The sequence below is a fragment of the Grus americana genome, chromosome Z, assembly GCF_028858705.1.
Source record: "Grus americana isolate bGruAme1 chromosome Z, bGruAme1.mat, whole genome shotgun sequence".
Classification (NCBI taxonomy): Eukaryota; Metazoa; Chordata; class Aves; order Gruiformes; family Gruidae; genus Grus; species Grus americana.
The window spans coordinates 47,007,172-47,034,293 of NC_072891.1; the positions used below are offsets into that span (position 1 = coordinate 47,007,172).

The window sequence follows — 27,122 nt, forward strand, 5'->3', positions numbered from 1 at the left end:
CATGAACATCAACTAAGGATAAATATTTGTGGCATCCAAGCTTATGCTAAAATAGTAACATAAATTTCTTTAAACCTACTGAAGTCCCACAGAAGTCACTGGAACAGCTCTAGCAAATTTTATGGTCTTTGGAAAGGGACAGGAATAAATTTGTTTAATAGATTGACTGGATCAAATCACTTATCATTCCATAGGTGATTTAGATGAAGCTGTGGCTCAAACTGATTTGATTCCTTCCACATTCACACATGCAGAGATGTAGTAAAATGCATTTTGCTGGGGTTTCCCATTGTACATCTTCTCAAAAAAAAATTACTCTGTCAGGGGTTCCTCCATCTCTTCTTCAGGTAACTGGTAAATGTATGGAGGACTGCTTCTTGAAGTCTGTCACTGTGGAATACCCATAAGGGGATGAACTGCAGGACACATGCCTTCGGAATAATCAAGCAAAAACAATACAAAGGCAAAGGGTTATAGGACCCTCTTGAAAGAAATTAACTGAGTGTTCAGAAGGGTCATAGAAAACAGTAAATGCAAAAGCTTTTACTTTATACTTTCAGTACGTATGTTTTTCTTAGAGGGAAATGTTAATTCCTCTCAGTTTTCAGCAAATCTGGTTTTGTCCCTCTACTTTGATTAAATGCTCAGTGTTAACAGCTGCCATGTATAAATATTTATTCTATTTTGTTAGCTTGGTATCCTAAGGAAATGATGTTTATGTGATAGCACAGTCTGTTTTTATGTCCTTTCCCTTCCCCACTAACAACTTTTGAATCTGTTGGCCAATTTCTCTAAAGGAGTAGGGGTCTCAGAAATATTCCTAATAGGGTCATGAAAACAGGCAGCTGGAGAAAGGATAAAGACTAACCAGATATCAAACTGAGCTCAGCTCAAGACACCAGTGTGGAGAAAGCTGCGCTGTGCTGATACCACAGTGCTTTATTTGTGTATTCATCCCTTCATAGTTTACTGGTGCCATATTAACATTAATAACCTATTCACTGTTTCTCATTTGATTTCCAACATTAAGGTCTCTCAAACTAGTCAAAAGAACATGCTGAGCTGAGAGAGCCTTGGTTCAGCCTTTGGGACCCATTTACATGCTATCAAATTCAATTACCAGCATTTCATGGGCTAAACATCCAAAAATCTCATCTCCAAAGGTGACATAATCCAGTGATTCACTAACAAACTCTTCTGCCGTCTTTGTAATAAGACTGGGTTTTTGGAACATTGTCATTGGAGTAGAAACACCGTAAGGAGCCACTACCTAAAATAAGAAATCATAATAACAGTGCAATGTCATCTAACATTTAGATAAGGCTAATCTTATCTCTGCAGAATCCTACAGCATCTGACAAATTATAAGATATTTGCAATGGATTAAGGCACTATGTGGAATAAGTAATGGTACTATAGTGGAATAAGGAAAAAGAGCCTGTAGCTGCATACAGGGAAGCTTTGACATGATCACCCAGCACTTCACCAAGGCTGGCTACACTCTACAGATTTAGGCATCTCAGATATTCTTGAAGAATTTGTTAAAGTGAAGGCAAACATAGCAAGATATAGCATCACCTGTATGATAATTCCCTTTGCCTTATACTCTGCTTGTAGTGCTTTGGAGAAAGTACTTATAAAAGCCTAGAATAAAATAAAATAAAATAAAATAACATTAGCATAGGAAACTAAGTACTTTCACATATGCTCACAAATATTTGCAAAGAGATCCTTAACAAAAATGGCCAAGCATCATACAACCTAAGGCACAGTGCAGTGGTGAAAAACACAGAAACGAACTTTTCAAGATAACGTTTTCTGCTGGTGCACACGAGCAATGGCAAGATTGTCTGTTTATCAGCACCAGAAAGGATGGATGCCAAGCCAGGCATGAAACAAGTAATGCTGCAGACTGAACTGAAAGCTTTGTCACATTTATGAAAATGCAGAGATATAAATGCCTGAGTCGAATTTATTCTAGCTATTGTTCCACGTGGCTCTCATCTCTGGCTGACACCTGCCCTCCCAGTTCAAGGCTTGCACTGCTGTTTCTCTTGCAATAAGAAGGGGAGTGAAATACAACTCATGCCTTTAGCGTATAGCGATAAGCATAGCCTACAAATACGATTTTCAAAGTCATGTATTTGGGAGTTTGGGGAGGGTTGTAGCTTCAGCCTTTAGGATTTATCTCTCTCAGTTTTTCTCCATACCATGAAGAGTGCACGTATAATAACTTTGTTGTGTAAAAGTTGGGTTTCTTTTAAGACTGATTTTAGGAGTTAGATCTTTGAGAAATATAGACGTCCTACTAAGGAGAAAAAGTGACTGTTTCAAAACCATCATTTGTTAGGTCTTATAATTTAAACACCAATAGTGTCATGATTTTGCATGAAGCATCAATATGCTGACAAGTAAAATAGTTTTCTTTGAGGGCATTGCAAAAAAAAAAAAAATCCATTTTAAAGAAACAAAGGTAAAAGATACCCAAGAATGAAAAAAATTCAAAAGAATACAACCCATGTACCATATCACTTTGAAATAGTGTTAACTAAACTTTTCTAAGGAACTAAAATTGTCTGGTTTGAATGTAGTTCAAGTTCTGAGTAATGAGAAACTTATCTTAAAAAGAGAAAAAGAAATGGAAAACTAGAATTTCTTACCAAGAATAACTAGCTCTTTCTTACCAAGCTGAACTTTAGCTATGTCCAAGCAAATACGGTTAGAATTTTTAACTTGGAGCAAACCTGAGCTGAGCAAGTTGCTTTTGGAGTTTCAATAAAAAACATTCACTCCTCATTATTATGAGCTCTGGGGCTATAATTCAGAGCAAAATTTCAAAGTGAAAGCTATGAAGTCAGGCAACTTACCACCCATCTACCAGGAATTTTCTTCTTGGCTCCATAAGCAAAATCTAGCACTTTTGTGCATCTACAGTTTTGAGTAAACTAGCTAAGCCAGCCTGGTAAAAATTATCACTTCCCAGAACGACAACAGATTGTGAGCACTAGTATAATACTGTTTAATCAAAGGCAAAAATGTTCCAATGATCAGACGTACCTTCAGCTGATTTCGTTTACATAGTTCACTGATTCTTAGTTCTCAGTCAGTGCTCATTTACATCGCTTCATTATTTCAGTGGAGCAATACTGATTTATATCCTGAAAACCTGGCCCCTATATAGCTGATAGAAGCGCTTTGGTAAACACTTGATGGGGATTTCCTTATAAAGCAATGTGAATGACTTACCTTAGAAGCTGAGTACATTGTGTATAATGGACAAGGGAAAGTACCCAGACCAGAGGACAGATTCAGAATAAGACCTTTTTGTCTGAAATTTAATTTAAACAGTTACATTCAGTTTACATTTGACAGCATTGTAGTAAAAGCTTGCACAAGTTGAAAACAACTTTTTCCCCAGAAGGCATAGCTCTCCTATTATACTGTAGAATACACTTTCAAAAGACCCAATTTTTATGGTTAGCTAGGTGCAATTAAGTCTAAAACAGCTAGGAATAATGTCATAAGTGAAATTTAAATGCCTAGTGCAATCAGAACCATGGGAACATTGTACATGCTATTGTACATCTAACAGAGCAAAATCTGCCATCAGGGGAAAGATTTTACACTCCGGAGTAATTGGTAGGTCCCTTTTGCTCATTAGCCAGCACATTCTTTTTCCTGCTCCATGCATCTGTTGTTTTAGCTTCCCTATTCACAACTCCCTGTACAAATCACTAAAAACAATTCATTCAGCAACAACCAGGAAAAAACAAATCAAAACAATTAAACAGCAAGAGCTTATTTTGTTGCCAAAACAAAAAGCATGCACTGTCCTCTAAAATGCAGCAGTTGATATTTTCTAGAAACTCCATTTGAAGACCTTAACTTCTGATTTAAGGACCCCCATGTCTAAAATACACATTCTATTAAAAGGAGAAAAGGGATCCTTAATTGCATAGCTGAATTAATCTCTCTGATGTAGTACAGGTATTTCCAGAGCTTGAACACTATTATTCCAAGTACAGCTACCACTCTTAGAAGAATATGACAATATATTCAAATGCTATTTCTTGCCTAATTAGACCCATCACATGCCATTTTATTTCTGCAACACCTGCATGCTTTTACTGGACACAGACCTATATTTTATATTTTCTGTCTTGTTCTACAGTTAACTGACAATTCATGGCAGTTCCTATCATTCATTCACACAGCACTATCAGCAACAGAAGAAAATCTTACTAATCAATATATTGCAAAGTGCAGAAGTTAATAATGAAAAAGCATAGCTACCACTGAATAAACTGGACGTAGCAGCTAAAACCTATTGAAAGTTCTAGAAAAAAAAAACATTTTTACCTTGGCTCCATTTGTTTCAAAATTATTTTTGTCATCTGTAAGACAAATATGTTAAAAATTGTATCCATTCTCCCTCTTTCTTATTGCACTTTTCAACTGATCTGTTTTATTCACAAGATTTCCACTCACTCAAGTCCAAGCCATATGTATACAGTTCAAATAGCTAAAATGTGGCACATTCAAAGTTTTGGAAAACATTTTAGAAATGTTAATGGCCTGCAAATCATCTGAATTGTCAAAAAATTCCAAAGGTTAGTCTTCTAAGTAGTGAAAGTCTTATGTTTATCCAAAGCTTTTCAACAGTATCTGAATGTCGTCATTCTTCAATACTGAATCATAACTGTACAGAGAAAGTCAACTTCACAGTGTTTTTGCATTTTTGCTTCTGGCTCTACCTGGATCAGAAATAGCAGAAAATCAAGAAAAGAAAACTTTTTTCCTGCTACCAGAGAGCGCTTTAGGATAATATTTGATGCGAATTATATAATAATCCATTCTTATTTTAATAACAGACTTAATCAAACTTGTGATTTTTAAACTGCAATTAAATCTATTTTTAGGTAAGAAATCTCCTTCTGTTTGTTGTATTTGAAGAGTGTTATTGATAGTAAGCCTAAATCCCTAGGGAATTCATACTCGTACTATTGACTCTTTATAAAAACACACAAAATGTATTAATCTTCTGAGAATAAGAGTGTGACTTAACCTGTAAAGGGTGGTAATGAAAAGCAGTGCAAAAGAATGATGCAGCTTAATTCAGTCCTTGTTAATTCCCTATTTTTTTCAGTAGAGTCATTGTGCACAACCAGAGAGCGGGAGCAGGGTGGGGTTCGCAAACTTTGTTTTCAGAAAAGATGACAATGCAGGTGGGTCACATCAGCTGGTGCAAAGGGGAATTTTCAAGTAAAGTGGAAAACGTGGCAAAAGGTCCTGCTTTTGCAGTACGGAAAATCCCGCTGGCATCTGCAAGAGCCGGGAATATCTGGAGCTCAGGCACCCCACTGCAAGAAGTGGTGAGCAGGATCTTAGCAAGGCAGGGAGGGGGCAAAAAGCCCCAAACAGATTGAAAGATGATTTGGACCTAACCATGAGGAATGCTGACTGGGAGCATGATTTCTGTTTTTGTGTTTTGGAGGAAGGTGGATGTTCATGAAAGACTGAAAAGGACATGGTTGCAGCAGAGGAGGGAAGGAATCCCCAGACCCTGGTGAAGCAGAAGAGGATGATTCAGAGGTATATGTAAGGTGAGAAATGATAAAGAGAGAACCCTTTTGTATCCAGACAGAGAGGGTACAAAATGTTCGCCTGTTTGGGTTTTTTTGTGAGGCATTTATATATAGCATTCAGATATTGCAGATATTTCTCTTCTTTTGACGTACAAATAGAGTAAAACCTAGGAGCAGAAAGTTCACCAAACTACTTTGTGGAAGAATTTGTTTCAATTGACTGATATCATATGATTTATTATTTGAAGTCATTGAGCAGCAGTACAAATTTGGGATGTAAAGTTTGTTAGCCAAAGATGAACATCTGTTGATGATTTTCCTGTCATGTTTAGAAAGATATTAGCCAAGGTCGAGATGAATTACAAAGCTCTTGTTCTGCTCTTGTTCATGTTAACATGCTGCTTGCAAACAGCAGAGCAATACAAACCTCAATCAGAGGTGGAAAGCATGAAATACTAACTGTTCTTGTAAGGGAAGTAGCCAAGCAAAATTAGCACCAAGACATGACGATACAGAACTGGGAGTCAAGTCCTTAAGTTCCTCTCCTGCACTGATACACAAATATTTTTTTACAGAACAGAATTGTGTCAAAAATGCACATACAGAACAAAAAGGCAAACTGCAGGTCTTCTGTCCTGAAGATTTTGATTCTGAAACAAATCTCTCTGTTTACAGAAACCAACATTGTTTTGCAAAATGTTTCAGCTACAGTGTATTGATGTGTCTCAACCAAGCAACTGTGTTAAAATATTTCCAGTCAGCTTTGATCAAAATATTTCATAGGCAGTAGAAGCAGATGGGGTCCTTAAAATAATGCTGACATTCCTGCTGAAAATTACTATCTGCAGATAAATTAAATTAAAACACACAAGAAAGCTAGTTGGTGACTCTTGTGTGGGACTAATTATTTTCCCAACAAAATAATTACAAATGTAACATAGATGCCAGTGTGTCACATACCTTTGTAACAGAAAACATGTTGCAGTTGATGAGGTTCTGCAATAAGCAAGAAAACAATAAGTTTATAATTAACTTCAGAGAGTTTGTAGCTTACCTAGGTAACTAAGCTAGCAATCCAACTGAAAAGCTTTCTAGCAAGACCGTTGCTTTTAGAGCTGCTTTGCTCGCCTCCGATTGTCACCGACTGTGCCTGTGATGTGGGATGCTCAAAGGCAGGTGAGCCCTGATTAATTTTTATTTTAAACATGGCGTTCAAATCTGTTTTGCAGCCCCTTGAGTCTGTGCCCTCTGTTTAGCCAACCACCTCTTTTCACGTGGCGAAACCCACAAGGCTGCTGCCCAGGCAGCGATGGCACCAGCGAACCAGGCTGGATGCGAACAGACAATGAGTTAGAGAGGTGCCAGGCTGAGGGTGAGTGGCTCTCAGTGACAGAGGTAGGCTGCCTGCGCAGGAAGAGCACTGCCGTGCAGAGGTATCCTCCCAAGACAAGTCGTAGCAGCAAGCAGAGGTGCCATCGTATGGCTGCAGCTCTGGGGGAAGCAGCCTGCTTGGGGATCTCTGATTTGTAAAAGATAATCATTTATAGACTGAATGGATCCTCTGACAGGTGCTAGCAAGAAATACATTTAGAAACTATGGGGTTTTTCACTGCTAATACCATAGAGAAAAATGACAATAAGGCAGTGAAAAACTTGATCACATCCTTAATCCTGTCAAACTGTTCTATATGTGTAAATTAATATCCCCCCCCGCCCCCCGCAAAAGGAAACTATATTTAAATGAGGTGGGTTTTTTTTTTCATTTTTCTTCCACATTCTTAAGCAATTGTTTTCCAAAGAAGGTAAGTTTTAGTAGTACTAACAAGAACCCAACACTTCAGCTGTGGCTGTGACCAGGCTAGACCCTATGACATGTGAGCAGCAAGCCGGAGGGGCTGCTGATCCCTGCTAAAACCAGGACAGCTGTGCGCTCCCCTCCATTGCTGAGTGCTTGCTGCAATTTAGCTGAAACCCACCGTTCTTCTTCTCTTGCAAGCTTTTCTGAGCATTAAAAACAAATTAAAATACGCTCCTTCAGGCCCAGTTCTTTTCCCACTCAATTGAACAGTTAAATATGTGCTGATTGCAGCAGGGACAGAATCTGTCCCTTGTTAAGTGGAATTACAGTTCCTCATTGTTATATTGGAAGTAGAAACCCACAGAGTAATCCTACCTCATCTATGTCTGGTCCATTAAGGAAACGGCACGGAAGAGGATTATGAAGCATTCCAACATTGTTAACTAATGAAAGGAAACATAATGATAAGAACCAAATCTAGACAAAGTGCATAGTTCAGCTAGTTAAACAAATGGCTTAGTTCAGCTAGTTAAATAAATGGCTTCTCCTCAAGACTCAGAAGTTTTTGAGCTCCATGTGAAGAGAAATGCTGTTTAGCAGTGAGTCTTGTTCTCACTGAAGTCATCAGTACTGATCAGTACTGACTTCAGGGAACAGAAAAAACAATCTGTTGCTAGAGTTTGGAGGCTGGTTGGTTGGTTTGTGTTTTGTTGTTGTTGTTTCATTTGTTTCACTATTAAAAGGATGATTTTCTTTACAAAAAAAAAGAAAAGAAAAAAAACTTCCCCAAAAAACACGTTTTCATTGTTGCTGTGTGGATCGTACCAATTAATGTTAGCCACAGGCTCATTTCAGATTGAATATAAGAATTGCACACAGCTGTCAAAGAACCAATAGCAAAAATTAATTCCTTGAGGCCAAACAGGGAGGAAGTCACCCCACAAGCTGGATGCTGCTATAGAGCAGCAGAGGAGGTTTCACAGTAAAGAAGCCATTGTACAGAGAAACAGGAAGACTGCAGAGAATCTTAATTCACTTTTAAAACTTCTTCATGATAACTAATGCTCAAATGCACTAGGCAGCTGTATGCTTGGTTTCAAGTGTTGGCTAACAAGTTGTTATGACACATCATTTATACAATTCTCTGTTTAACACACTGCAGCCATAAAATACTCTTCAATTAACAGACCTTAGTGACTCACCCAGAACACCAATATCCAAGCCTTCCAGATTTTTTTCGATGTTCTCATATACTGAATTTTTGGTGAAATCAGCTTGTATAACCTTCACCTTTTGACCTGTGGCCTGCTCTGTAATTAAGAAAAAGAAAAAAAAGAAGAAAAATTAGAAAAGCCCTTTGCCTCTACCCAGAGATATGGAGAGCTGTAAATAAGTAATGAAATAATCAGATGTCTCATTTAGTAATGTCTGCTGTACAGTAAGAAATTGTTTCAACTTTCTTGCTTTAAGAAAGATCAAAACACAAGCAAAACACTCTCACTGTACCCAATTGTTTTCAAGGAAATGGCCTGGCAAATATAGGATGAATTTATGCCCTGAAATCAGTGGAAGTTTCCTCAGCAAATCCAAACACCATTTGGTCCTTCAGTAAGAAAAATCCCCCAGAAATAAACAACACAGGACTTCATCCCCTGGTTATCATAATATTTATAAATGAACACTGTCAGCATATGTTAGACAAGTGAATGTGAGTGCTAGATCTTCTACATAAGCACAGTTTTGCAGAATTGTTTTAAAGTGTTTTCATACACTTTAAAAGATAAGATGGACATTTTAACAAGCAGAGCTTGTCTTCTCATGTAGGAGGAGGGAAAAACAAGGCTGGATGTGATAGTATTTTCTGCATTATTTTCAAACAATTCCTCTCCTACTTTGACATTTGTACTCCTGTAGACTGAACCTTCCCCAGCATTTTGCAGGACTAAAAGGCATTTAAGGGAGAGTATAGCTTAAATTTTACAAGGTCAATTTACACAGAAGGGAAAGGGAAATGTGTATGATTTTTCCAGTGTCATTGCTATGCAGGAGTGGAGTCCAGCTGTACATTACCATTTTTCTCAGCAGTTGATTTATTGCTGTTCATATTTTCAATGAAGTTTCATGAGGAAAAGAGGTAGAAGCTCTTATTTACTCATTTTAAAGGCAAGGTTCTCCTTTAAAGGGGCCCAGTAAGGTTTCTTCTAACTAGATGTTCACCTTGTAAATTCTTGCTACTAAACCTGCTTTCAAGTTTTATGGGCAACCTGAAGTCCAGATGAAGTTTGCTGAAAAAGTGACAAGCGAAGCTTGGAAATGTCAGTAGACGATCGGATTGCAGACTCACTGCAAGTGGCAGGAATTCAGGTGCACGTGGATGGCAGAAAGTGTGCTTTCGGTTCCGTGTGGGAAACTCTCTCTGCTTGCTTGTACGCTGATTTTATCATACAGGCAACAGTCAGCATTGCTTTCAACAGGAATCAGACTTGCTAAATTCTACCCGGAAATCTTGCCTCATCCCTTGTGTACATTCAGAATTTAGGAGGAGTCCTTGCACCAGCTCCTGCAGGAGAGCGAGGCGGGCCGAAAGCTGGCTTTGGGTCCAGCAGGCCAGTTTGCCACAAACGGGGCCTGCATTGGAGGGTGAGAGGGTGGCGTTGTTTTTCCCTCCTTGCCCCTTGCTGCACCACGCGTCTCAACCGCTTTATGCTGCCCAAGTAGCACAAGTGGTCTGAGGGAACAGCAGACACACTGACTCCAGATCTGAAATGCGGCCTGCATCTTGTGTGTAATTTTAGAGGACATCTGTCTCCGTGACAGAAGAAAGGAGGAAGGAGTGCCCTTTTTCTTGCCCTTTTTCCTGCCCTTTTTCCAAGCTGCAGTTGTGTGTGTGAAAGGGACGAAACACCCTTTGAACCTTCAACCTATAAAAGCAACTCTAGTGGCAAATGACCCCCTAGTGGTCCCCGGCTGGGGGAATGGTACGACTATAAAGAAAAGGACATTGTGAGTGTGAGCACAGCAAAGGGAAAGAACAGAGCAACAGCTGGAGCAGACACCTACGGTGACCTTCTGATTGAAGAGCTCTATAAACAAAACGAGATGGTCTTAAAAAGCATAGTGGTGTTGTGGCCATCTTTCTTGCGGGCAATGAGAAGGGCAGCCAAAACTAGAGCAACGTAAAAATGAGGATCAAACAAACCATTTGGACTTTCTCTGCATCCCCTTGTCTGTACAGAACTGTACTGCTGCAACCAGCACTGTCAGCCAACAAACTAGCACTCCAGATGGCTTTCCTCTGTCTCGTTTAAGAATAAAACAATATATTAAAAAACAATAAAACTATCATGCTGATAAATGAATTATCCAGGGATAGCTCTTTAGAAAATGATAACAATTCTGCAAAGGAGAGAGAGCCAAAAAATAATTTCCAGTGTTTCCTACATCTCTCCCTCTCTGTGGCAAAGATTTATGACAGTCTTTGAAGACACAAGCCATTCCAACTCTTTTAAAAAGTCTTAAGTATGCCAGAAGCAAAAAGCCTAGGTTTTCAAACACAAGAACAGGTTATTGTCTGGTTTTTGTTTTTGTTTTTTTAAATGAACACTAATTTAAAGAAAATTAAAAACTTGAGCTGGGTTGTTTAATCCTGTCTGTTATATGAAATGTATCATTAAGAAGGATACTTCTAACTCCTTCTGACCTCAGATCACTTGCGAAGCCCACTTGTCAGATAGGATCGTGTGCTGCCTTTTGAAATTTACCAAGAGGGGAATATATCAGGATGAAGCATGAAGTTGGTTAGGACATGCAGTCTGCCAGAAACTCTCCTTTTCTGTTTAGAGAATTATGAGGATCTTCTGAACACCTGAGGTAGCAAAATGAATGCCTGAGCGACACAAGAACCGATCCTTGTAGAAAGAGGATACTCTTTTGGAGCACTATAGCAAAATTTGAATATGAAGAGAAAAGCACTCAAGCTAAGATGACATTCATATTCAGTGGAAATTTGCAGAGAGGAGAGCACAATAAGAAGTTATTTTAACTAAAGAAAGAGGTTTAAAAAAGATTTTAGACTGGGGAGAAATATAAAAATTTCTGTTAGATTTTAAAGCACAAATTCTGGCTACATTTCCAAAGTCCTTTGGAGAACTGTATCTCCTCAAAAATATAAGATAACTGAGTTTCAGAAATCACATGAAAATAGAGAAGAAACAAAAAGAATTAACGTAAAAGCAGAACTGCAAAAGATGATAGAAGATGCCAGAGAACACAAACTCAGTGAACAAAAACCATGGGAATTGCTACTAGTTACCAGAGCACTCAGAACATTGTCAAGGCGCTGAAGTGCTCTGTTATGTAGTAGTGTGTATTTGGGAGAAAAAGCCCTGAGCAATAATGCTTTACCTCAAGTGACCAGCAAGACACAATGCATTTTTAACAGCCTTTGAGGATGAAGGAAAGGTGTGCCAAGTGAGTTGTTTTACACTAGTCAGTGATCTCAGCTTGTTACCTGCTTAGCTCTCGGAGCTAGCTCTGGAAGGACAAGGGGCAGAGGACACAGTAGACCGGACTGGAAACTGAACCTGCAGCAGGGAGGACAGCTAAATGAATTAGCACCTTTGCAGCTCCTAGTGGGAGCAAGACACATTTGGTTCTTGACAATTCTATGGGGTGATTTTCATGGTCACTGCTTTATACTATGCTAACAGGCATGATTTCACCAAACCCAAATTCATGAACCACATGCTCAGCTAGTCTAAGGTAGTGTAGCTGTATTTTCTACTGCATTCTGAGGATCACACACCTTATCTTTCCTGAAATACAGTTTTGCTTCTTCTAAAAAAAAAAAAAGTAAAAAAAAAAACCCAGACGAAACCAAAACAACTAAAACCCCAAATCCCCACACTTCTTGTGAATAATTTTTGTGTCTTATAGAAGTGGCTTTTGTTTGTTTGGTATTAACAGCTAAACAGTACATACCCTGGTCATATAAACAGATCCTACGGTATAACTTTTCAGTCAGGACCTAGGTCCATCTGTACAGCTTGCTTAAGAAGTGTAGGCAGAAGAAATAAAAAAAGGAGTGCAGTTAGTAGCAATCCCTCATTTCTAATCTACTGGTTTTATGGTTTGATCAATGTTTCACCACCACAATAATGAATGTGTTAAATGAGCAGTATACCTGATGTAAAGTTCCTCTATGTCTGCCTTCCACAAGACTTACTTTGTTATCTTTTATCTTATTCTAAAAGAGCTTTCTTGTCCAAGCAGATGGAAATCTGGCTTTCAATTCCAGTGCTTCTTTAGAGAAATGTTTTTCTTACGGTGGATTTCTGCCCGCTACAGCTCTGAGAACTGTTCCCAGGCACACCTGTGGCCCATGGGACTGCTCAAAAGCCAAACACTGACGTCTGTGGAATTATCTGCACTTTAGACTGCTTTCATTGACATTATTCAGTATCCAAACTGAATGTGACAGTATGTTAGGCAAATAATATTGTCAGGTTGAAAAGGAAAGCAAGTTTTTTAATTATGATGTCCAACTGATTGGAAAAAGATATATGGTGTATCTGTTAAGAAAAAGGAAACACAAGTAATGTGTCCAGTCCTACAACAAATTTACGCAGCCTACAACAAGTTTGTGTCTCTATCTCTCTGTGCCTTAATCTCCTTGCATGTTAGTTCAGGGTAATGATAACCGCTCGGAGCGAGAGACTGCTTGTTTAAGCAGTCTAGAGAGAAAAAGTCAGCATTAGAAAATTTAGAAAACAGTAAAACCATTCTGGTTAAGTTTCTGCTTCATTTTTAGTTTCTGTTGTTTATTTACTCACATGAAATCACAGTGAGTTTAACTTTTCTTCCTTCCCAATGACTGCTTAGCTTAGTTACAGTAAAGCCTGAGTCTGCAAATTGGAATCAGTGGAACATTTCCAAAGCTTTAACATAAGCCCACATCCAGAGCTCCCTGCTGATTTTAGTGGCCCCCAGATCAGATACGCTGTGCTCTTCATCACTGTATCTCCTCTCCTTCCTTTTGTTTGTGCCATCTACTTGTTTTGTACTCATTTCCAACCCGACACAATAAGTAACACGAGTCACTCTGGGCTTCAGCCAAAACCCACTGAAAACAATGGAAAGATCTCACAGGGATTTGTCAACAATTTCAGCAAGCTTTGGGAAACCTCTTTGTGCCCGCAACCCAGGTGAAGGCGGCACGGAAACCTGATGGGTGTAGACTGCGCTCCTGGTCTCACGCCATCCACCTCCCCACACCTTGGATTGCATGGGTAGTGCTGCTGCGGTCAGGGAAGCTTCCTCGCGTGCGAAAAGCCACGGGTCGCTTTTGCAGAGGGCATGGGAGTGTTTGCAGGCTATCTCAGCTGTGCCTTTCAGGACAGGGCAAGTCCTCCCTTACGTGTTGCGACACAGCTCAGCACAGTACGGCCTCAATTAGGAAGGGAGCCTGTGGGTGGCCTTATAATAAATCATAGTGCAAAGGAATTTACAGTATGTTATCTTTCTGGGCTCCACCACTTTTTTTCTTTACTTAGCTCTGTTAGTCTCAGGAATCTTGCTGTTTTCATTCTTTCTTTCTGATTATAATTTACAATGCAAAGAAACTATAAAAGGTCCTTAGCCTTTTTTTCTCCCAGGTTTCTATTTTAATTCTTTAACATTTAGCTGCAAAGAAATGCAACAATGACACCAGAGGTGGCCTAATTCCCACAGAAGTTAATTTTTTATGGCTGTTTACATAGAGGCCATAGTCACATTGGTCTCACAGATACAGCTGCTTATAAAGACTATTCAGGGAACTGGTGCTTTCTTCCTCTGATACCCTTTGCTTCCCAAGGGAAAACAAGTCTATTCCGGGGGGGGGGGGGGGGGGGGGGGGGAAGGATGGAAATTGGACAAAAAAATTCAGAGTCCAATCCTTGATTTCAGTAGCTTCAGGTTCAGCAGTTGCAGGCTTTTTCACCCACTTCAGGTCTGCCACATCCCTGAGAGATGCACTACTGCTCTCTCTGCAGATAAGGATCCTGGGCTTGATACTCTGTTGGAACCAGCTGCCAAGCCTGCTTAAAGGAAAGTCTTTCTGACAGAGGTGTAGTCTTGGAGGGCCACATGCTTAACACAGGAACCTGAGAGTGAAGGAATCTGGTGGATAGAAGCCATAAATAGAAAAAGAGACAGTGGGAAGAATAACATTGGTTACAGCAATTTTTAGAGTTAATGGAGGATATAAACTCATTTGATTCCTCAAGAAATCCTAACTGTCAATGTATTTAAACAAGCCATTCCCCACAGTAAATGGCTAATTTCCTTTGAAGAAAAGAAAGGGAACATTAATTCTAAGGAGACACTATTTAACTGCTTTATCAAAAGCCAAATATAAGTTGAAAACCTTAAAAAATGGTACATTGATTTCATTTTTACTCCTCTTCTATGTTCCAAGAACTAGCCTAAAGGTAACCTTTATATTCCAAGCATAACTGTTTCACGCATTTCTCCAACAACTCTAGTATTATATTGCCTTTGCCTACTTTTACAGATTTTAAGGGCAGCTGAAGCCAGTAAAGAACCCACATCCACATTTTTTATCCAACCTATTGCACTGCTTGAATTATAGCACATATTTTTAAAGTGATCGATGACCACAAGGGTTCAAGCAACATAGTAATGCCAGAAATTATTTGTAGTATTGGAGCAATAGCTGGGGCAATATCTGGGGCCCTACTGTACTAGATACTGTACCGAGGAAACAGACCTCCAGATCCCTGTAAAACCAACCTGCTAAACTGGAAGATAAGTTTGAGACAAACACTTACCAACTTCAAAGGCGACTCTCTGCAGTTTTTCAAGAGTTCTGCTTATCATAACTACATTTAATCCACGTTTTGCCAGCTATAAGAGAGGAAAATAAAAGTTATTAGAAAACAGTAAGGTGACAAGAATCTTTACAATTTTTCCAGTTTTGCAACAAAAAACAATTACGGACTTTTAAAAATTGCTTTCATTCACCTGCCGCCTGCCTAATGGGAAAACAACAGATACTAAAACCAGGCGAAACAATACTCAGGCTTCTAACAGTCTTCCAAAACATCTCCTTCACTGTATAATCTTAGATCCTTACAAGAAAAATATACTGGACAAGAATCAAACCCCAATAATATGAACAAAAATAAATAATCTGAGCCAATTTCAAATGAATGAAAGTCTGCAGGGAATGAAAGCAATGTGACATTTCCCAGGAACACATTTTTATTTTGACTTGGATTTGGGAGGCCAAATATGTTGATGACTTCCTAGTCGTTTTACAACATCATCTTCCACTCTCTCCATTTTTTATCCTGAGGAAGTAGATTAAGCATATTGAATTGAAGGCTCAGGAGTTTGAAGGGATTTGGACTTCACTCATATTTTTTTAATAGAAATAAAATCTCATGCAGGTCAGATGGATAAATTTTAACTGTTTTTTCATTAGATGCAAACTAAACAGGGAAAAAATTCGAAATACAGTCACATAAATACACATCTACAAAGATGTTGGCAATAGTTGAAGTTTATAGCTGTGAACACTATTTAACACAGCAGTCCGTTTATAGTCAGTTTGGTATTACCACGTGCAGAACAAATGCAGAACAAATATAGAACACTTTTCTCCTGTTTTCCCAAGGTCTCCCACTCCCATCAGTTAAAGAGTTTTAGGCAAAGCATGAGAAAGGAACATGGCCTCAGCTTGTGAAACTAAGTTATTAACAAGCAGAAGCTGAACGGAGTTGTGTGCAGAAAGAAAGGAAAGATAAAGCTGAAACTAGAAAAATGCCCATGAGAGCAAGGAGAAAGGGAGCTAAATTAGTCAGCACAAAAGGTAAAGGCAATGTCATCTGAAAGTAGCAAGTTTGCTTAGAAGAAGAAACTAACTAGCAAAGCCCACACACTGAAGACCATTCATTTCCATAGCTGACTCCCTACAATGCTTTCTCCTTAAACTTATTTGAGGGAAACAGTTTGTCCTGTTGGGCTCTTCTGAAACAATACAGAGAATGTTAAGGAATAAAGACCTTTGTTCAAAAATTCGCTACATCGAGAGTACGGAGGGCAGACTGTCTATTAAATGTATCAGCCACAACCATTTGCATTTTCAGCACAAAGACCACGCTCACAATTCTGTGCTTTTTTTGGAGACCCTCTCACATAATTGACGGGTGCTCCAAAGAGACCTGCACAGACTTAGACACTCAGGAGTTTCGAAAGCTTATTTTAAGGGCTCCATTTTAAGTTCTTAGCAAGAGAACTCTAATTGCCTACACACTGGCAGGTTTCCCTTTGTCCACAACGAGCTTGACTCAAGCCATTTCCAATTGGAGACATGGTCTCCGTTTCCATGGTCACTTGCTCTTTCCTGACATTTGGGGATGTTCAGATGGGGATTATTTTAATTTTTGTGCCTTCAGACCCAAACCCAAATATCAGCCATGTCATATACAGAAGAAAAACAAAGTTCTGCTTCGCTGGGCTTCTCAATATCATCTCAGCTATGTCGCTATATTTCATTTGGTAGAAAAATCCTTCCTAAAACCTAACAAAAAAATTATTCCTATCATTACAATTGCATTGCATTGCAGCTAAAAAGACATGTTTGTGACAATCTTATAAAATTGTTAGCTGTCAAGTGAGAGGACTCTCCCTTGCTGCTGCATACCAGAATAACCAGAAGAATAAGGCTGTAGCAGCCATTTTTCAGGGAAAGAGAGGCTACACACCTGACTACTCTTTTTTGCTTCCTCACCCACACAGAAAACGTGTGTCCTTTTCAGAAATACGTTTTGTAGAACACTGTAACTACCATGAGGTTCAAATGCACCCTCAAGCAAACAAAAAGAATTATGCTTAGAAAAGAATTTCCTGGTCGTTCACAGCAAAGGTTAAATCAGTTTTAACACTACCACATTTCAAATAAAGGTAACTTCTACTGTAGACGTCTTTAGCACAAAGCATTTTCCTAAAATACAAAGGCTTTGAGGTTAGCGGATGGTATTTCCCCTCACAGTTAAGAATGAGCACTGCCTCCCAGCAGTGTAATATGAAGCTGCTTGTCTTAGGAAATCCTGACTCCCAGTGGCACAGGACTCAAAATGTTCCTGAACCTCTCAGCCTGCTAAAATGTAAGGTTGTTATTACTGACTGCAGCCATAACGAATTATGAAAACTTAACATTTAAAAATGGGGCTAATAATGAAGCAAGATCAAGCAGGATCTGCTCTCCAGAATCTCAAAAACTCATTGTTTAAAAGTTTAAACCAAGATTAAATTAGTATAAAGTCACTCTGTATTTTCTAGCACATTTTTGCAGCCTAGTCTGAGGTGAATTTTAAACAATAAAGCTTCGTGAAAGACAGGACACAGGTGTTAGACTCAAACCATGCAGGTAACTACTACAGTTGCACTCACAAACTGGTCATACTCTACACGGATCGTTACATATAATAATTTAAAATCCCTAATAATGCTTTATGGAATCTGTAGCTGCCTACCGTAAATTTCTACCTATTACAAAAGAGATTCTTCTCTCTTCTCCAGGACTGTGCTGATACGGCCTCAGTGCTTCACCCTTTTTCTTTCCTTGCCTGGGGTTCAGACCCGTAAGGTGTCTATGATTCAAATCTTTCAACCTTTTTTGGTCCAGCAGACCAGGACTGAGACAACAGGGCAGAAGGATTCTGCAAGCTTTCTGCTAGCTCTGCACCTGTGCAACACAAGTAGAACAGCAGTATTTCCAGGAATAAATCCATGACCAAGTGGAGAAATTAGACTACATATGCAACTGAAGCAGGAAAATTCAGATCATATTTAGCTTGTATTACATTGCTGGTAATACTACGCCCAGTTTCAGGAAATGAAACAAAGGTTTAAGGTCTGAGAAACTGTTGTATTAATAAATGAATGCAGTGCCTGTCTCAAAATGCTAAAACATTGATTTAGACACAAGCACTGGCCTGACTTATGAGACAGTTATGAACTATTAACAATAACAAAAAAGGTGATCGTGTGAGCCACCAACACCGTGCTTGTACCCTGAAATCAGACGAGAAGTTTGCAGAGGCTAAACTATAGGGCTCAGAGTATGGCATGGCCTGGTCCGTAAACCCAGTATGTTTGAGGTGCTAAGCCAGTAACAGATGCTAAAGCACATCTGTAGTTATTACATCAGAAGAACAGAAAAAAACCAAGACTGCACCAGTGGCTGAAATGCTAACAGATGAGTAGAGAAGTGACAGCCTAGTAGCACACTCAGAGTTGACTTATTTTTGTTCCTTGTTAAAAGTCTGGTGAGTCTAAACCCCATCAGCCCAAGAACTAATGGACCAAATCTAACAGAAACCTGGCTTTTGAAATAAGTATAGCAAAATAAATTCAAAATCCCAGTACTCTGACATCACAGCAGTCCGTTAAAAGGTCAGGGTCTTTATGCTCAAGAAGGCCAGTCATTCAAAATCTCCCTGATGTGCTAGAAATACAGAGACTTCATGGAAGTGTGGACTTCCATGCAGAAGAGGATAAACTCAAGATGTGTGTGTGCTTGCCTCTCAACACAAGCTCAGAAAATGGAAGGGACAAATCTTTGTCCTGGCATCAAAGCAGTATTCTGAGACCTCACACTTGTTGGGCTCTTCATACAGCCCTAGTCAGCTCTTGAGCTTAAGAGACTTTGCAGAGACCTGTATTTAGCCATAGACCTTGGAAACAAGGGTACTGAACCAGTAAATATTGTAATCTTTCCCTGGACCTCAGTCTGCTGGGTTTTACCCAATGAACCACCTACTGGGATTTCCACATAAAACACCAAACGGAGAAAGCAACATCACATTAGCCTTCCAAAACACAAGAACTGCTCTCCTTAGTCTCCTATACCATATACTACTAATCAGTGTGGAGCACTTATGTTAGTTTGTGATTCGTTATCAGTCCATGCCTGAACTCAGGATGCCAGAAAGTGTACTCTGGTGTCAGAGCTTAAACACTAGAAGAATATAGACACTGTGGCCATCAAACAAGACTTTCTTTCACATCAGCCCGTGACACCAGAGGGACCTACACCAGAAGAACATCAGAGAATGTTGTACCCTGACATCAGACCAGCAAGACAGTAGTGTTGAGCCAGAAACTCCAAAGGTACGCAGACATTAAAACAGCAGGGTCAGATTTATTTATCCACAAGCCACACACAAGTGTGTGCTTTGACCTCAGCCAGCAAGATGATGTGCCAAGCTATGAGCTCATGTGGTGTGGGCTTGGGATCTGCCCCACAGAGCAGTAGCTGAGCACAGCTTCAATCAAAGGGACCACCTGGGGAGGAAGATACATCTCGGCATGGATAAAGATGGCTCTCAGTCATCCCACAAAAGCCAAAAACAATGAACAAATGTTCCACAAAATCTAGCCACTTCCAGCCAAGTTTTAAAAAAAACCAAAACACAGTAGTTGTTTTATTTTTTTCTCATGATGTAGAGCAGCCATTTGCATGCTATAACTGGCCATTTAATTGGGATTTACTCTTGCATAACCTATATAGCACAAAGGAGGCAGAACAATGACAGAGGCTCTGATCTAGACACTCACAGGCACCTGCAGCCTTCACATGGATAAAATATCACCAGGTGCTCACACACCAAGTTAGTTCAGCAAGCTGCATATGCACATGACTACACCCAGAGGTGTGGTGTTAAAGAAATGTTCAAGAATTCTGATATCTCCTCTCTCTGTCTTTATCCCATCCCATTCCCCCTGACCTAAGTATTCATCAGACCCTTCCTGTTTGCTCATCACTACAGCAACTCAGGGAGTAGACAGAAAGCAACATTTTCCCTTCTTTCCCACAAGAAAGCTTGTGATCGTTATCACTGTGCCAAACGTTAAACTATAATAGCCGTATTTGTCTCTGTGCTTCCTACATTCAATGCACTTTCAAAAGCAGTTATCGTATTGCCACTCTCAGTAATGAAAATCATGCGGTAGGTGCTTAAACAATGCATACACTTAAAATTACTAGCTTAAAAATCCTGCAAATTAATTCAAAAGCACACTCATTTTCTTTTCCCATGAGAAATATTCTCTAATTTATGAGCAGAAGGCATCACATATAAACTCTTGTAACATTACAGGCTGCTAATTTTCACCTGGTCACCTCAGCTCTGAAGACAGCAACTCATGTTTCATTGCTGTTCAGCTTCTAGGAAGGGAGCCAGTTTTGAATGAAGACTGAATCTACCGTTCAGTCACTATCACTAATAGGAAGGCTGATACAAGACGGTACAAGGCCACCCAGCTTCCAGTGTTGATTAGCACGGATGAATAGAGAGGGAGTGCTGTAGTGACTCTGCACAGCAGCAGCTACAGGTTCAGCAGAGAGCTCCTCTCTCCTCCTGCAGGCTCCTAGAGATTAGATTAGATTAGACCATTAGGTTTCCTTATAATTTCCATAGCTTGTAGTTTATATTAATTTACACAGATTTCTCCTTTATTTGTTGTTTGAGATATATCTTTAAAAATGTATTTGCAAGTGTAAAGGCTAGAAAATAACATTTTGCGTGTTAATGCTGGACCACCCCACTGAAAGTCAAAAAGCAGATTAGCTGTGAAACTCGGTAAGAAAGACGACGTAGGCAACTTCCTACCCTGGACAGACAATATGAAATCTTTTGGATTACTCAGTGTTTCCATTTTATTTCCTTGGTTTGACGAGACCATTGAGGCATGAATGACTTTCCTCTGAAATGCAGCACCAGTTTTCTCTCAGAACTTGATTAACGTTATTCTGCACATACAGAGGAGAAGGATTAGTGCTACATTTGTCACAGTGGCTTTGAACACTAGAATAATTTTACTAACTTGCAGACACTGGTGAAGGGGTAGCAATTGCCATTTTGTTAAAATAAATGTAAGGGTAAGTAATCTATCTTACCTCAAAGGAATATGCTTTTCCAAGCCCATCTCCTGCTCCTGTGACCACTGGAAAAAGTAAGAAGAAGAATCAGGATTATATTTGTAGCTCTGCCTTACCTTGCTCTTTCTTGAATTCTTTAATCTTCATTATCCATGTTTCCTGAACATTGCAGCCTAAATGCTTCTACTAAAGCACACAATCAATCTTTTTTAAAATTTATTTCATTCTGACTTTTTCATCTTTTTGTTACTTCATTTAGCACATTTTGTCTTCAAAGCAAATCCCTCCCCACAATAACCTACCTGATGCAGTAGGTAGTTATTACTCTCATTTTCAGTGTGGAGATGTTCAGCAACAAGTCAATTGCCTGAGAGGTGGTAGAATTTTCTTCCATGTGCATATTTTTACAAGTTGTGCTTTACAAGTCTTTAACTTATATGCTGGTGGCAGAATGGTAGGTCATAAGGACTAACTGGTGACTGAAACTGATATAACACTTTCTCTCACAAGAAATCTGTCAAAGGAAACATCATAGCGAACTTGCCACCATCTATAAAACATTTTTCTTTCAGAGCCTTTGTATTCATTTTACCTTTAGATTTAGTGTTACTGGGAAAGTAAACAATCTTCAGCATTTGTAAAGCACCCTGAGCTTTAAATGTTATGCAAAGAAATACTAAAGAGGAACTATAGAAAGAAAATCCTTATCACCTTAGAAATAAAGAAGAAATAACTGAAGTAGGAAAGCACTAAAGTAATTCCAAGGTAAACCTGGTAAGTTTTCAGAGCAAAATTGAAAATGAGTCAATATCTAAAAAATGTGGATTAAGGACTTCTAAATTGCAAGAGACACTGAGGAAGCAAGGTGATTTTGAATGGTTAGGTTCATTGCCTACAGAAGATGAACTACCCTCTCATTTCACAGAGAAGAGACCCCTCAGTGAAGCAGCAGCAGATCTTTGGCTCTCTAGCAGACCTGCAGATGAAAAACAAGGGTCTAATGGCAAACAAGCCTCTACCTCCCACCTTCAATTTTCATGATTCCCAGTATCTCATGTGCCATGTGATACAGCAAGTCATCCAAGCCTTATGAATTTTACTGGTCCCAGGAGACTTTATGTTTATGAAAGGACAGAGCATAGAAGGTCCATTGAAGGAAATAAGTCTCAGCCTTCAGTGGAAACAAGGATTTTACATAGGAAGATCCATGTGCTGCTCCTCACTTTATGCACAGAACGCAGGTCCTTGCCTCACTTAAATCAAAATGAGACCTACGTGTTGCTTCAGGAGCAGCTGGTATTCAGGCAGGTTTTCTGCAAAGGGGTGGATTTCATTTTTTATTAATCTGCTGTGAGATGTATTTATTAAACACATACTCAATCCAGATACATCAAGTCTCTAATGCGGGGGAAAGGAATGAAACACAAGAGTACTGTTCAAGTCACTTCTTAACAAGATGCCACCATCAGGGACATCTGTAGCCCAGGAACTCAGACACTGTAGTACCTGATCACTCTTCTTTAATACTGATAATCTAATGAGCTTAAGAAAAACATCAACAATCAGTAGGAAGAAGAAGGTGTTTATTAAACATTTTGTTATTTTATGAGGATGTGTAATATCTTCAAAAAAGTACTGCCAAGTTGCAGCCTTTGAAGTTTTTAGGCTAGAGTAGATTTGGCTCGTTAATGATACCATTAAGGATAGGTCACCAATTTGGAAAAAACCAGACTGGAGCAAAGTCACCAGGAACAAAGAAAAGTTGCTTTGAAGAGTGGAGACCATATGCTAGACATAAACTAGTCGCTTCACATATCAGGAAACTGAGGATATAGGCAATGCTATTAAAACTAAAGCATTTGCAGTAGAGAAAAAACATCAGAAGTAGGAATGGGGAGAGAATTCACATCTATACACCAGGTGCATGAGCTGTTACCAGTTTGACCATTTTTCTACTCTCCCCAAGTAGGAAAAACCTTCAGGCTCATGAAACCAAAGTCACTAGGAGAAAACAAAAAGAAATTAAGCAAACCACACCTAGTGGGAACTCAGTTGTTCTGAAGGGACAGGGTTAGGAAACGCAAGGAAAACCTCTCCTGATCAGAAATGTAACAATCCATCACTTAGTTATGAGAAGACAAAGGTGAGGAAGTTTCCTTTACCTGCCCATTCTCCCAGCGATCGAAAGAAATTCTGAGGCAAAGCACTCCATATATGTGGCAAAACGTACTTCATAAATCTGATGCATTTCACCACAACACAGAAAAAGATCAGACCCCCTGTAAGAGTGAGTAGCTGATGCTGGAACGCTTCCATGGTGCGCAAAGGCAGAAAGATAGTATGAATCAGTCGCTTTCTCCCTGGGAAATGCCTCTTCCCAGCACGCTGCAAGTCTCGGAGCACTGGCAGAGAAGTGAGAAGTCTAATCAAATCACGTGATTTTCTTTTTCCAAGGAATGTCCAGGCTTTAGATTAGAGTAACATCTCTACATTACACCCAGATTTGTAAACTACTGAAAAAAATCCAAAATAAACAACAATTTCTGGTGCTTTACAGAAAATGTTTTGCTCCTTTTCTGGAAAGTACCCAAGAACAAAAAGACCAAAAAAAAATATATAGTCATTGTTTAGTATTCAGAGAGGCTAAAGATGGGTCTAAAACAAAACCCTGGATAAGAATGCTCCAAACCTTGGGGATAACACACATCAACACCACATCTTAGAGCAATGAAGAGTTAAACTCTAGCTCAGACACCTCCAGAGCAAGTTTACACCAAGCTTGTGTGGAGGCCAGAAAAATAGATTTATCTACAAATTTGAAAACAAGATAATGAAAGGTTACTAAAGTGACCACAATATTTCTATACAGAGAAAGAAATATTATATGATTTTTCAAAGAGGTTTCTGAAAAGAAGTTAATATCAGTATGCCCATTTTACAAATGGTGCGCTTATGGCATGAACAAGTGCAGTAATCTATTAACAAGGGAGTAGGACTTTCAGCTTTTCTGAAGAAAGTGTGTTTGAACTTGCTGGCACCGTGGGACCGGCACTGTCTAACGTATTTGTCAGCGACATGGACGGCGGGATTCAATGCACCCTCCGCAAGTTTGCCAACACCACCAAGCTGTGTGGTGCAGGAAGGGATGCCATCCAGAGGGACCTTGACAGGCTGGAGAGATGGGCCCATGTGAACCGCATGAAGTTCAACAAGGCCAAGTGCAAGGTCCTGCATGTGGGTGGCGCAATCCCAAGCACAGCTACAGGCTGGGCGGAGAATGGACTAAGAGCAGCCCTGAGGAGAAGGACTTGGGAGTGTTGGTGGATGAAAAGTTCAACATGACCTCGCAATGCACACTTGCAGCCCAGAAAGCCAACCGTGTCCTGGGCTGCATCAAAAGAGGCGTGACCAGTAGGTCAACAGAGGTGATCCTGGCCCTCTACTCTGCTCTTGTGAGACCCCACCTGGAGTACTGCATCCAGCTCTGGGGTCCCCAGTACAGGAGAGACATCAAGCTGTTGGAGCGAGTCCAGAGGAGGGCCACGAAGCTGATCAGAGGGCTGGAGCACCTCTCCTATGAGGACAGGCTGAGACAGTTGAGGTTGTTCAGCCTGCAGAAGAGAAGGCTCTGGGGAGATCTAATTGCGGCCTTCCAGTACCTGCAGGAACCTACAGGAAAGATGGTGAGGGACTGTTTATCAGGGAGTGTAGTGACAGGACAAGGGGTAATGGGTTTAAGCTGAAGGATAGATTAGGCATAAAGAAGAAATTCTTTCCTATGAGGGTGGTGAGGCACTGGAACAGGTTGCCCAGAGAAGCTGTGGATGCCCCATCCCTGGAAGTGTTCGAGGCCAGGTTGGATGAGGCTTTGGGCAACCTGGTCTAGTGGAGGGTGTCCCTGCCCATGGTAGGGGGGTTGGAACTAGATGATCTTTGGGGTCCCTTCCAACCCAAACCATTCTGTGATTCCAGCTAATATTAAAGTTGAGGACATGTATCAAAACCTTAAGGGGAAAAAATGCTTACAAGAATAGTATCTCACTGCAAGACAAGGATGAAATCAATGAAATTCAGACTTCAAGTGATTAAAAAAATTTTTAAAAGTTAGTATATGGAATTTCTCAGGGAAGGCACAGTAACAACCTTCACTCTTCATAGTGGCAATCTGAAACATCCATTCTTTAAACAAGATGCTTACACTGATGCTTAGACATGCACTTAGGATAATGTAAAATAAAATGTGTCTGTATATTTTAACAATATTCTTCCACATTTCACATGAATAATATTTAAAATTTAAGTAAAACCTGACACCCAGAAATCTCCAACTGAAGAGCAGCAATATGTCCAGTGTTACATTACTCACACCTTCAGCCAGAAAACCACATCATGCAGACATATTACAGAGTAAAGATGTCTGAATCACAAGGAAAGTAACATTAACTGCAACAAGAAGTCATAAAAACCATTACCATCTCAGCTTAACAACCCAGTTTCCTCACACATAAGCTTAAAATTTCAGTATAATTACTATTTTCTACACTGTAACACCTCGTTTTACCTCATAAGTAAGCCCAGTCAGATCAAAAAAGATCTGAATATTACATTTGAAAAATACTTACATACAATCACAAGTTCCCCAAAGAATCACTCACTATTCAAGGAATGCTTTAAATTTGAACAAGTTGCACTATATTCTTCATAGGCAACAATAATGGATACCTCCTTTGTATGAAAAGGAAACAAAACCACTTCTATTTGACAATGGAGTCAAAAGGCAACGTTCTATAGCTGCCAGTCTTTTCTTTTCCACTTCCAGATCTGTCCATGCTCCCTTGACATTTTCTTTTCCTGAGGCTGCTAACGTGTCTGAGATATGCTTAAAGTACTTCATGGGCCTAGTATCTGTAAATAAGGCTGAGATACCAAAAGGAAAAATAATAAATTCTTATCAATGTCAAGAATTGTTCATCTAGCCCTGTCTGTTTTTTTCCTGAGGTACTGCCTCTCTGCCTTTCATAAGGCTCATTGCAAGAACCTTACATTTTGCATGGGTAGAAAGCTTCTTTGGGTGACCACTGTACTTTTTTCACTCTTGCTATCATTCCATTACAGCTGGCCTGTTGCTAAGCAGTCCCTAGAAAATTAAGAGTATGAACAGATCAACTTACAGTACAATATTCCTTTCTGATACAATTACAGTTTTTAAGTTTCTTTGTATGTTCCCTTGTAAATACATCTTGCCACCTGTAGAACTCAGAAAGTTTTAAAAATATTGGACTTCAAGTTCTGTAGCTAGCAGCATGTAACCACCAGACACTTCTGTCATGGAATGTGACTTCCAGAAGTCAATCCAGTATTTCTTAAAACCAGCCTACTTAATTCTTTTAAATATGTATTCTGAAGATTAATGTTTTCTCTGACAATTTTTACCATTGTTCCAAAAGAAAGAAAAGAAAATGAAGCTTCACAGAGCAAATAAGTAATCTAGTTTTACAACTATTTTTTCATTAAGCTAATACGAAATCTGTAGACAAGTAAGGTTAGGACTGTCTACAAATGTATCCTAAGGCAAATGTTTTAAATTACTACTTTATTAACTGAAAGACATATGTACTGAGGTTCTGAATTAAACAGCCATTTCCGTAATTGCCTAAATTCTAACATGAGAGTTGTGCATGGTTGAGCCCACATTCCTACACTTTCAATCAGCATATTTACTGGAATCAGTATTATCTCCGCAGATACAGAGGAAAACAGTATGTGACCGAAGCTGAGTTGCTTTGTGAAA

The 27,122-nt window shown here is 39.4% G+C and overlaps 1 protein-coding gene across 4 annotated transcripts; it reads right to left on the minus strand.

Moving 5' to 3' along the window:
- On the minus strand, positions 1–26,987 carry HSD17B3 (hydroxysteroid 17-beta dehydrogenase 3). Of its 4 annotated transcripts, XM_054809072.1 has the most exons (11): positions 21,634–26,987; positions 21,350–21,396; positions 15,213–15,288; positions 8,586–8,693; positions 7,759–7,826; positions 6,546–6,581; positions 4,360–4,394; positions 3,247–3,328; positions 1,579–1,644; positions 1,121–1,270; positions 1–431 (listed from the first exon to the last, which is right to left on the minus strand). In XM_054809072.1, exons 3-11 carry the CDS (start codon positions 15,259–15,261, stop codon positions 321–323), a joined length of 705 nt encoding a protein of 234 aa, XP_054665047.1. In that variant the 5' UTR covers positions 15,262–15,288; positions 21,350–21,396; positions 21,634–26,987; the 3' UTR covers positions 1–320. The 4 variants fall into 4 exon arrangements, with proteins under 4 accessions (XP_054665047.1, XP_054665046.1, XP_054665045.1 ...); XM_054809071.1 differs by lacking the exons at positions 21,350–21,396; positions 21,634–26,987 and adding an exon at positions 21,063–21,202; XM_054809070.1 differs by lacking the exons at positions 21,350–21,396; positions 21,634–26,987 and adding an exon at positions 20,565–20,820.
- Between the last annotated feature and the right edge of the window lie 135 nt (positions 26,988–27,122).

Coding starts and splice junctions, on each gene's coding strand:
- HSD17B3 (XM_054809073.1), bottom strand. CDS start 23,647: ATGGAAGCGTTCCAGCATCAGCTACTCACTCTTACAGGGGGTCTGATC. Junction 3,329..4,359: donor TTGAAACAAATGGAGCCAAG/GTAAAAATGTTT, acceptor ATTAAATTTCAG/ACAAAAAGGTCTTATTCTGA. Junction 1,271..1,578: donor CAAAGGGAATTATCATACAG/GTGATGCTATAT, acceptor TTCTTATTTTAG/GTAGTGGCTCCTTACGGTGT.